Source organism: Triturus cristatus, chromosome 4_2 (assembly GCF_964204655.1).
Source record: "Triturus cristatus chromosome 4_2, aTriCri1.1, whole genome shotgun sequence".
Lineage (NCBI taxonomy): Eukaryota > Metazoa > Chordata > Amphibia > Caudata > Salamandridae > Triturus > Triturus cristatus.
In genome coordinates, this window is record NC_140586.1 from 131116223 (window position 1) to 131128778 (window position 12556).

The 12556-nt window shown below is 45.8% G+C and overlaps 1 protein-coding gene across 1 annotated transcript in view; it reads left to right on the forward strand.

Annotated features, from left to right (window-relative positions):
• CTDSP2 (CTD small phosphatase 2) overlaps positions 1-10931 on the forward strand; it is a 120605-nt gene extending 109674 nt beyond the window's left edge. The window contains exon 8 of the mRNA XM_085600799.1: positions 7972-10931. Within this exon, the coding sequence (XP_085456925.1) occupies positions 7972-8097 (126 nt within the window). The 3' untranslated portion in view covers positions 8098-10931. The remainder of the gene's footprint in view (positions 1-7971) is intronic.
• Positions 10932-12556: the final 1625 nt, after the last annotated feature.

The following is a 12556-nucleotide window of genomic DNA, read 5'->3' on the forward strand; positions in this document are numbered from 1 at the left end:
TATCCCACCCACATGTTGCACTAGTTTCATCCTTACTTTCTCCTGGTGCGGACCCCACCCCAATTCCTCATTAAGGGTAACACCAAGATATTCAAAGGTGTTGACTCGTTCAAGTGTGTTATTCCCTATGCGTGGGATGCGGTGGAACCTGGGTGGCGGATTGAAGGCCATAAATTTTGTCTTTAGGGTGTTTATCTCTAATCCATGCTCTCTACAAAAGTCCCCGAATCCATCCAACACACGCTGGATTCCCATCGGCGACTTGGAGAGAAGGAGGGTATCGTCCGCAAACATAATTGCCGGAACCCTCCTTCCCGCCAGCTTTGGGACATCGGAATCGGGGACCCCGTTGAGGTGATCAATAACACCGTTGACAAAGAGGCAGAACAGGGTTGGTGCGAGTACGCACCCCTGTCTTACCCCTCTGTCAACGGGAAACTTATTTGATAGAGCACCCTGCCTACCACACCTCACACGAGCATAGGTGTTGGTGTGGAGGCGGATGATCATTGTCAAAAGATCAGCTGGCACCCCAGCTTTCGCCAGCACTTCCCAGAGCTTACCGCGTGGAACCAGGTCGAAGGCTGCCCTTAAGTCCACAAATACAGTATAGAGACTGCCACCCTCCAGCTGTATTGTTTTCCAGTGTAAAAGGGACAGCCTAAAGACCTGGTCTATGGTGGAGGTCTTTTGCCGAAACCCGGCCTGAAGGGGGCTCAAAATGTCCCTTTCTTCGATCCAGTCCAAGAGACGATCCAACAGAAGCCTCGCGAAGAGCTTCTGAGGGACGTCTATCAGACTGATCGGTCTGTAATTAGCAGGGAGGAAAGGTGAGCCCCTTTTGAAAATAGGGACAATCTCCGCCCCGAGCCAAGTTGGAGGGACCGCCATACCGTGGGTGATGGCATTGAACAGTACCAAGAGGTAGGGTGCCCAAATTCCAACCTCATGCTTTAGGAGATCACCTGGGAGCTTGTCAAGACCTGGCGCTTTTCCTGAGGAAAGGCGAGTGATTGCCATTTCCAGTTCCTCCAAATTGAAATCTTCCATCTCAGGAGAGTTATCAGTGGTTAGGGCAGCTAGTGCCCCAGCCTGGGTTCCTATTTGGTCCAGCCCAGCCGCACTGTAAAGCGATGAAAAATGTTCCTCCCATACTTCAGGCGCAATATTTCCCTCTATAGCCATAACAGGCTCAGCTGAGCCATGTTTGACTACTTGCCAAAATTTCCTTGGATCTCTGGTTTTAAGTGCAGTTGTCATTTCTGCCCAGTTCTCCCAGTCCCAGTCGATTTTGGCATTTTCAAGGAGGAGCTTGTAGGCGACCCTCTTTTCCCTAATTACCAAGGGGGCCTCCTTATTTTTAAATGCCCGGAGAAGGTCTTTCTTAGCTTTCCTGCAGCTGGCATTGAACCATGAGGCTCTTTCTCTCCTCACTTTCCTGTCCCGGACCACAGGGTTCAATACCTCGGCGAGGTTATTGCAGAGGGTCTGGTGGATGTCCCCAAGGGAGAGGCACCCATCAGACGAGGGCAGTTGTGGGAGAAGTCTTCCCACCTTTTCAAGGGCTAATGCCACTATCTCATAGATGGTCCTTATGCAGTTCGGTTTCTCTAAGAGTTTGTCCCACCTTATTCTTCGCCTATTGCTAGATAAGGTAAGACTTGGGGCAGATACTCTATTTCCTGGAACAGCAGCATTAAAAAATCCGTCAGCAGCTAGTGAAAGGATTAGGGCATTGTGGTCGCTGTCGAACCTGGGGGCTATTTTAAAATCTAGGACCAGTTTCCAGTCCTGAAGTTTGATCATTATGTAATCTATCCGGGACTCCTGGCCTGGTCTGTTAAAAGTTGGTTGCGGCGGTATGTCCCCTTGGAACCTGCCATTGCAAGCTCTAAGTGAGTTTGCAAGGGTCATTGTTATAACTTGAAGTAGGAGTGGTGATGATGACCTAACTGGCGGACCCGCAATACTTGGGATATCCCAGAGATCATCCTCCTCACTACTGAGCCCATCTAGGTGGATCGGGAATGGTTCATACTGGATGTTGAAGTCACCTCCAACCAGGAGTGTTTCTGAACCAGAAAGGGAATCAAGGAATATCACTAAGTCCTCCATTGTCCCTGAAGTGCCTGCAACTCCGACCGGTCTGGAATATGCATTTACCAAGGTCAGGCCCATCCTAGTGGGCCAACGTAGGACCACACACAGGATGTCAAATGAGTTTGTTTCTACCATCTCGGCCATACAGCCAAGATGGGAGCCAATCCATATTGATAAACCACCAGATGGACGTCCCTTCCCTCCCCATCTGGCTGGAACGTTAAAAGTTGCAAACCCAGGGTAACAAGGGTTTTCTCTGGCCCACGTCTCTTGAAACATGCATATATCATATTCCTTAATGAAAGTTTCCCATTCACTACAATCTAGCTTGTTAGGCAACCCAGCAACGTTCCACGATAGGATTTCTAGTGACCTCAGAACCCTATCTGTGGTCATAGCAATCTCATCCGGAGTGCTTTGTGCTAGCCCCAAATGGGCGCAAACCCCTATATCATAGCGTTCCTTGGCTGATAAAACCTGTGTCGAATTAATCTGTCTTGGCAGACAGCCACCCTGCGCCTTTTTCCTCTCCGCCCTAGATACGGGACGGTAGGGATTTGTAGCTAATTCTTCTGCAAACACAGAAGCGTGTTCATGGGGCGCTGTGTGGTTGTCAGGTGGAGGCAGAGCTAGCCCAGGAGTGGTGAAATGTTGCGGGCAAAAAATCTGCGATGGAAGAATCAGATCAATGTCCACAGCCTGGTGCACCAAGGTACTGGGCCCATTGTTGGAGGGACTCCTCTGTCAATCGCAATCATCGACTCCTGATAAGGAGCCGAATCTGTTTGCGACTTCAAGGGGGGTAAATGGTAGCCTATAGTTCACCCTCCTTGGGCCATATCTGTGACTCCCAGGGGGCACTGTGACCCATTCTGATACATTTTCATGAGCCGCAAAAATAGGTGCATAGGTATTAGTGTTTGTCAGAGGGAACAGAGAATGCAGAAAATGCACGGGGGTGTGTCGACATTTGTACTGGGGCCCTAGGGTATACGTTATAAGAGACTGAAGGTCTTGGATAGAAGTATAACAATTCGCGGGGATTTATGGACCCACAGGTATTACCCAAGGGGTAGTCGAGAATGTGGGTAACTGCTCTAGGGTCCCTAAAGTTGATGATAATTATGTCCCCTTCGATATCCTTGCTTCTACACCCTAACCAAGGAAGTCTCCGGACATGTAGTATCTCCCCATTGATATTGAAAGGAAGGGGTCTGTTTGACATGAGCCAGTGCATGGTTTTATTTTTGAGCTCGTAGAAACCCTCCTTTTTACCCTTTTCCAGAGGCGGGACTCTTGTGAGCACTACCACATATGGAACCGCCTCTGGGGGTAGATCGACTTGATACCTAGGTCGGTCTCTTACCCTAGCTGAAGGATGATTCCCGCCCCTCTCATTTGGTATCGTTTCTATAGTAGGGTCTGATACTTCCTTTATCGATTCACCCACATCGCTTTTGTCCGTGGCATTGATGGGCTATATTAGAAGACTTGGCCATAGACTGGCAGTTAAGACTAGCCGTGTCGTTTTTCCTAGTGTAGATGGGAGTTAAGACTGGTACCACAGGGGGGGGCAGAACTGATTGTACGTGATCTTTAGGTGCCCCCGGGTGTTTTGTGATCGCTGATTCTAGATCCCCTAGACGTTGCTCTATATTTTTTAGTCTTTCGATAATGGGTAAGACAAATGACCTTATCAATTGCTCGATGCCCTCAAGATAGGGTGGCATCGGACCTACATTGGATAGAGACAGCGGGGGACAAATCAGGTCAGAAGAGGGGGGTACCAATAAAGTAGGAGATCTTGTGGCCATGGTGTGTGTTATTAGTAAAGTGGGTGATACCTTTGGCAGGGATGTAATTACTGAAGTTTGAATGGGTCCTTTGCCAAAGTCTGAGTGATAGATCTTATCCCTTGGCAGATCACCTAGCCTCTTTCTTCTTTTAGTGGGAGGGGGCCTTGGAGCTTTGGGCACCGCAACCCTCCCCACCTTCTTATTAGTAGCCTTAGCCTTAGATTGGAAAGGAATGGTGATCATATCAGTTTCCTTGATAAAAGTACTAGAAGGGGGCGAATCAGTGGAACCGTGCGGACAGTTAGGTTTATCAGATGGAGAATCAATGACTCTGAGCAACACAGGAACATTGTCAATAGCTAATGCCTCCTGCGTAAGAGTGGGGGAACTTAGCTCAAAGGGAGTAGGAGGAGACAGGTTATCCAACGGTGTCCTGTTTTTAATACACTCTATGGACCGACGTCGCTCAGCCCTTCGTTCAGCTAGCGTGGTCTCCTTGTCCGTGGCCGCAGCAACCTTAATGAAATAATCGACCAATGTACCTTTGTTTATACCACCAGTGGTTGTGGGTGCATTTATAGGGACGGTCTCGGCCATGATGAATGATACAATTATCGCATTCAAAACTCACGTTTGCTGGGAGGTAAAAGGGATTCCCCCGGTCCGGTCTCCTCGTGACTCTGAGGGCCTCAGAGGGCCCGCTCTTTGCCCGGTCTTAGCCCCGTGCTGAGACCCGCGCGCGTCCCGCTAGCGCGTATAGGCAGAGAGGCGTTAAAGTAGTAAGAGGCACCGGTAATGGGGGAGGAGTCAGGAAGAGGACCAGGTGCGGCTGTTCCGCTTCGCGCGCGGCACCCTGGTCCTCGCAGTCCTGAAAGCTCCGGTTCGCTTCGATAATGGCGATGACTTCAAGCGAGGAGTCAGCACACCAGCAATGCCCCAGCTGACAGGTAGTAGAGTCCCAAACCCTCGAGCGGCGCCCGCGAAGCGGGGGCCGCGAGGCGCGGTGGTAGATCAGGGCTGAAGTAGGGATCCAGGCAGTCCCGCCGATGACCAACAACACCAACCAGGTTCTTGGACAAAGCCCGTAGTGCAGGGGCTAAACCGGCTGGATAAAGATGATGGGGGAGGAGTCAGGAAGAGGACCAGGTGCGGCTGTTCCGCTTCGCGCGCGGCACCCTAGTCCTCGCAGTCCTGAAAGCTCAGGTTCGCTTCGATAATGGCGATGACTTCAAGCGAGGAGTCAGCACACCAGCAATGCCCCAGCTGACAGGTAGTAGAGTCCCAAACCCTCGAGCGGCTTCCGCGAAGCGCGGTGGTAGATCAGGGCTGAAGTAGGGATCCAGGCAGTCCCGCCGATGACCAACAACACCAACCAGGTTCTTGGACAAAGCCCGTAGTGCAGGGGCTAAACCGGCTGGATAAAGATGATGGGGGAGGAGTCAGGAAGAGGACCAGGTGCGGCTGTTCCGCTTCGCGCGCGGCACCCTGGTCCTCGCAGTCCTGAAAGCTCCGGTTCGCTTCGATAATGGCGATGACTTCAAGCGAGGAGTCAGCACACCAGCAATGCCCCATCTGACAGGTAGTAGAGTCCCAAACCCTCGAGCGGCTCCCGCGAAGCGGGGGCCGCGAGGCGCGGTGGTAGATCAGGGCTGAAGTAGGGATCCAGGCAGTCCCGCCGATGACCAACAACACCAACCAGGTTCTTGGACAAAGCCCGTAGTGCAGGGGCTAAACCGGCTGGATAAAGATGATGGGGGAGGAGTCAGAAAGAGGACCAGGTGCGGCTGTTCCGCTTCGCGCGCGGCACCCTGGTCCTCGCAGTCCTGAAAGCTCCGGTTCGCTTCGATAATGGCGATGACTTCAAGCGAGGAGTCAGCACACCAGCAATGCCCCAGCTGACAGGTAGTAGAGTCCCAAACCCTCGAGCGGCTCCCGCGAAGCGGGGGCCGCGAGGCGCGGTGGTAGATCAGGGCTGAAGTAGGGATCCAGGCAGTCCCGCCGATGACCAACAACACCAACCAGGTTCTTGGACAAAGCTTTGCGTATCAATTCTCCACCAGATTCCACCAGGTATTTCCTACGTTTTGGGTTGTAAGCCAAAACTAGAGCTTAAGGATAGGCAGAAGAGGGCAAACCAAACTGACTGTTTTGCGGGCTAGCTCTGTCATTTGAATCATTTAAGAGGAATTTTGAAAATATTGTGTGGTTGCTGCGGATTTTCTGCCTAAATGTCGATCACTGGTGCTTAAACTGTGCACCTTTGTGTCTGCCTGTCACATTAACTCATGACAGTGACCATTGCGAGTATATGACAGAGCCTCTACCAACCTGCTGAAGAGGAATGTACTAACACAAATAATAGCAGGGATCATAAATTCATTGGTTCCTCAACAAGTGTTAAGTCACGTCTGTACATTCTGAAACTTTCTGGTCATCATTGGCATTTGGGGTTGTTTGACTCTGAGGAGACGTGCAGTGTGGCAATGCAGCCACCCGTGGTAGGTTTAGAAAGTTGAGTATGCTTGTTGCCTTGATGTTTTACACCACGAGCATCACCTATGCATGAAAGTGTTGTTCTTCATCTTCCCTTGACATACCAGTTGAGCTTTCCTTCTTTAGCAAAGCTCCAGCAGCAGATACTTGACCTCAAAAGCTGATGCACAGTTGCAGGCTGCATCACCGATGTATAGGGGAAAACTGCTCACCCCCTTATCCTTTTGTTCTGTAGCAGTCTTACTGTACCCCATGCTCACAGTATTTATACCGAAGTGGCCCCCTCTTCCATAGATACTTAGGCTATGCTCCAGGCCAGTGCTGTCCCCTTGGTGGAATCTTGTATGGGGACCCCAGGGCACGTTTACCCCCACTTGTGAATATTGACAGCATCCTAGCCATCTTAGGAACACTGTGGTCCAACTGAGATTTCGTCCTTTCCTGTCAGGATGACATGGGATGTGCAATCCTACTGAACTGATGTATAGCAATATAATCTTATGTTATAACCCCTGTGTATGGAAACAACCTGTAAGGCACAAAACACACTTATAACCAGGGCTACCAGTATTATTGTATTAAATTTTTTTTAACCATTTCCATCTGTACTTTTTGGGCCATATTATCTGTATTTATCCATTTTTATTTTGTGTTTTGCATATAAATGAAGTAGAAAATCTGTACATTTCCATATTTATTTAACTGATAGATGCACACTCATATTTTGATGTCTGTCATGTTTTAGCTATTTAAGCTGTCAAATATTACATAACAATACATCCACTGGTAAATACTAGCATTATACCATAAATGTATGTTGACATATGCCGTTATTTAGATAGATTTCATCCTGTTTTTTAATTTCCCATGCTGTCCATATGCTCAGCTGCTGGCCTATAATTCATCAAAGACAGCACAGAGAGCCTCTTAAAAGGAGATCCATTTTCTGTATCTACCCACTTTAAAAAAATAAATGCAGACAGAAAACACATCTACATTTATCTGTAAAAACGGAAAACAGGGAGCCTTACTTATAACTGAGGTGTCTCTGTACTACACAGCTGACAACTCACTATTTCTAGGATTATGGACATAAACCGCTGTTAATGACCATCCATCCCACAGAAGAGGGAGCATCCCGCTGTTACCAAGCCTTGCAAGGGCGTCTCTGCAGAGGTGGGAGTAGAAGCTCCTCTGACATATACTGGGTATCACTGGATGGCAGCCTGCTGGTGAATGAGCCGAAACATCACGTACTAAACCCTGACGTTTGTCATTTATTTACTTTCAATGCTGGATAATCTTGATCTGATCCATGTGGAATGTTGTCAATTGTCGGAACTGAAACACGGTATCCCACTTGGAAAATTCCTGGTCAGTACGGTAACCTCATTGAACAGCCTATTGCAGCAATGCTAGTAAATAATCCCAAGCAGGGTGATTTGAGGTCCCTTTCCACAGGCTTGCACACACTAAACATACATTTCTGGCAGGAATAGAAGTTCTTTATCAAAGTTCTGTAAGGTGTTTTCTCATCTCTTTGCTATTTTTTACTGTGTGTTATTTCCTGGTGTCTTTCCAGGTGCCTGTACAGTCCTGGTTCGATGACATGGCAGACACTGAATTGCTCAGCCTGATCCCAATTTTCGAAGATCTCAGCGAGACTGAGGATATCTATACCAGCCTTGGACAGCTACGCGGACCCTAAATCCCCCCCAAGCCAACAAAGGCAACCTTTCTTTTGGGGAATCATCCCAGGCCAACAAAAGCAACCTTTCTTCTGGGACTACTTAACACTCACAGTGCCTTCAAGTTTTAGCCGTGGAAGAGAAGTTGTAAAAGAGGGGAAGGCGTGTGACATCTTGGAGAGGGGGGCTTGCTTGGAGGGGTCGAGTGGGATTAGTTCATGTTGAATGGAATGTCCCAGGAACCTCTTCCTAGTTGGTCATCTACTCGCTGGGTTATAGGACACCTTACGTTATGGATCACACAGGGAATCAGCATTGCATGGTCAAAGTTAAATATTTTGCGGTTTCTGTGTGCTGGAGTACAGCCATGACCAGGGGTTCCCAAAGGACATTTTTTTCTCGAGATACTGTATCGTACATCTCCTGGCCACAAGACAAAGATAGCGGCGGAATGTTTAGAATGGAGAAAGGTGGCTTGAAATACTAGGCACATAGATCAGTCAGTTCACTAGCAGGTCAGTGCTATCTTGGTGAAGGTGACTGTATGTTTGTGGAGTTGGAGGACAATGGTAGGGAAAAAGTGTGAAAAGAGCTGTTTTGAGTGATCCATGGTTGTCTTACCCTTCTCCCCAATCTCCTACCCTGCTAGTGCAGAGGGTGCTTGACCTATTTCTGTATGCACTGCAGCTTAGATAAATAGGGTCCAAAGATATAAGGCTTCGATTTTATAAGGTTTATTTTTTTAATACACTGAAAAGTGGGAATGAGTGGGTTGAGAGAGGATGGGTATGGATAAACATTTTAGCATTGTTTTCAAGTGAATTTGTATGATTCCTAGGAACAGCACTTAACAGCCGTGAATTTCAGGGTTGCCTAGGGCCAAAGAAATTCCATCTCAGGTGGCCCTTCGGTGTGCAAGAAAACAGCCATCTTTTGCAGGAATCTGACTCTTGCATTGACAGATCTCAGGGTCTTCTTTGTAAGTGCAACATTTTTAATTGCACTTTTTGAGGATATTTTTCACAACTTTATTCCATTTGATAGCAAAGCAGACTGAGGCTCTGCAGCAGTAAGATAACATTTTGGTCTCGTAGTGTGCCAGAATTATTTAGAAACTTTTAAAATTTTTAAACAGAAAACGTTTTCACATTTGGAGGGGGAAAATATGGAGGAACTGGGAATATTGTTCACCAGTCCCACAGATCTTTTTCTAAACGCTTGTTTTTTTTAAAAAGAAAAAATAATAATGAAACACATTTTTTTTCCTTCCTTGTACCTACAGGCAACCATACCTTCTACTGGTTGCATTTCAACAAATACTGCAAACTTTAAACCCGCCCAAGTACTAAATGTAATCTGAATTGATGCATTTTAAAACGTTCACTTCAAATTTTTGGTTAAAAACATGGCCAATTTACCATGTCTTGAAATAACTTTTTAAAGTGAAAGAAATACTGGTGTGTGCATCATAACTATTAAAGTCATCAGAATATGTTTATCCTTTATCCAGACTGTACATAGTTGGCATGGTTAAACATTTATAAGACCCCAGTGGACATTCAACACATTTTTGGTGTTTCAGATTCTGGGATACCTACCTGACTGCTTTTTTTGTTGAATGGGTAACAAGAAAACAATACAGGGCCAAGTTGTCTATCCTTATTCTTATTTGTCTTTTTTCACTGTTGCTGTATTTTCTAATGTCATTTTTTTTGTTGCTTTTTTAGATAATTAAACTCATAGGTATTTTATTTTTCACATTGAAATTTTTTGTATTCTACATAATCTTGCATGGAAAATGCCCTAGATTTGCTGAGACTCCTCCAGCAAAACACTGTATGGCTCCGACTTGTACTACAACCTATCAAGGGGAATTTTAAAAATAAAGCTTCCATGGTGAGTGAAGTGTACGGGGAAGTATGAACATATACAAAACTAAAATGAAAGCATTTGTTGTGTATAAAAAAAATACCAACACTGCTGAAAAATGGTAAAGGATAGAGATAAAAACATCGGGAAGATCAGATTATTTGGAACCAGGTGCACCAGAGACTAAGAATTACATGCAGACACTGTCCGAAAGGACACTTTTTGAGTTCCCCAATGTAATTTCTGAACAGTGATAACATATTCCCCATTGCTTGGGACCCAGTTCTTCAACTATTCTATGTCTGTCTGCCATGCTTTTGGGAAACACTCGGAATGTCTTTCGGTAAAGATCAGGAAATTGAAATATCTACATTTCCAGTGGAGTTCAGTGTAGGTTCGGTGAGCTGTCTTCCTAGGGCATTTTCACAATATTAATATATGGTATCAATATAAGGTACATACAGTAAATCTAAGTGAAAGTTATTTACAAACTGGTGACCTGGAAACTGAAGAGCTACGATGGACTGTTTCAAATGGCAATCTTAAAGTTGCTTTGGTAGGTAAAATATGTCTTTTAGCAACATGCCAGATTTTGATTTTTAGCAAACTTAAGTGTGGAACTCTTAACAACCTTTCCTCGTTTTTTTTGTCCTATGCAGTAAGAATTGTTCATCCATCATTATTATATTGTTTCCTTTTTTAATGGCGAGAATTTAAAAACAATTCGAAAAGCACCAACATTTCTGAGAAGGATTATTTTATCTCCAAGGTCAGAAGGATTGATCCCATTATAAGTTCTTGGGGGAAGTCTAGTCTCAAATGGCATTTGAAAGGGCGAGAGAGTGAAATGGCATTTTAAAGGCCTATATAGTGATTTAGACATTGTTTAAAAACCATCAGTACTGTAAAGACATTCTAAAAAATTGGTTTACCTTTTATGTTCCTGAGAAAAAATATGCCAGTAAAAGACGCACAAAATAATAAAGTCAAAGTGTTTTTTTTTTTAAATGTAGAATTGTTATTAATCTTAGTGCTTAGCTCTACACTAGAGGCTTCTTGTTGGACCTGAAGAATGAAGGTTGTTGTATCTAATGAAATGGTTGGGAAATCTGTTGCTCTTGGTGTAATCTGCAATGCTTCTGTCTTGTATCATTTTCCTCAGTAGGCACAATAACCTTTGCTTTGCCCCACAAATGAAGTAGGAACATCTCCTTTCTGTCCTGGGAGGGAGTTCTTGACTTTTTTCTAGGCATTGGTGAAATGCCAAATAAGATGGACCAGTCCTCTGGTAATTCTTTAGCGTCTTTCCTGATGTTATCTACCGCTATATGGATAGTCCCCAACTTATCAGGAATAAAGGTACAACACTCCGAACCAACCAATCCACAAATGTCTCCTTTGCTGTCTAGCATGTAATCTGGTGCTATCCTAGTCTTTGTAGCAGTTCACTCAGAGCAATCATCTTTGCTGTCCTATTGTTCAGAAAAGAATGAGGGTCCGTGATATTTACCAATATATTTCATCATAATGACACCATGTTCATAGCATGTGTTGCTGTAGCTATGCTCTGCGTTCTCCTGCCAACTAGTGTTGGACTTAGACATTTGCAACTTGTTTTTTTCTAAATTCTCTTGAGTCACAAGGTATCTAGTGATTCCTATATGCATTGCGCATGGGCACCGACTTGATTTTAGACCGTTATTTCTACCATAATGTTTGGGTGTGATGACTGTACCTCAAGGAACAATGCTTTCTTCCGTTATTCCTTCCAATGCTCCTTTCCTGGTTTTATTTCAACACAGATCAGAACAGAAAACAACATACTACTGCCGACTTGCTACCAAGACCTCCATGACGCTGAGCATTGACAGACTTTTCACTGCTGGACTCGGCTAAGGTCTTCCAGCCCGAAGCCTCTTCTCAACATTTTCTCTTTCGAGAATGCACAGCTGATGATGGAACAGACCCAGTTTCAACACTGCCCCAGGTGTAACGAAAATTCCCCTGATCTGACCACCACCATGTGTGTAGTTTGTATGTGTCTCCTCTGCATGACAATACCAAGCGTGAGGCCTGCCTGCTTTTTAGGTCCAAAAAGACTACGTCACCAGAGGGATAGGCACTGGGCACATCATAAGTTGTACAGAGACTCTACTGAGGACACCCTTGATATCTTCAGGGATGAAACCCCTGTCGCAGAGGGCATTGAGGAGGCTTGGTTTTGCAGCATGAATCCTTTTCTAGATGCACATGCTGTGCATTATTCCGCCATCTAGTGGTTTGTCCAGAATAGTCTTTGTTTTTTTTTTCTGTTTGAGTCATCGACCACCATTTGGTGCTAGGTCCAGCCCCTGTGTGATGTCACAGTACCCCGGAAGTTCCTGTGCGTGGTAGCCATCTTCAGATTCTTTTTTCCGCCGTTGGGTCTGGAAGCACAGGGAGACTCTCTGAAGATTTGAATGAAATCCCTGAAAGAATCAAGGAATTCAACTACAGATACCATCGATCATCGACTACGAAGACACCGGAGAATAGAAGAAACCTCCGGACACCACTTTTTCGTCGAGTAACTCCGATGAAACTGCGACGCACATGGATCAACGGAGGGCG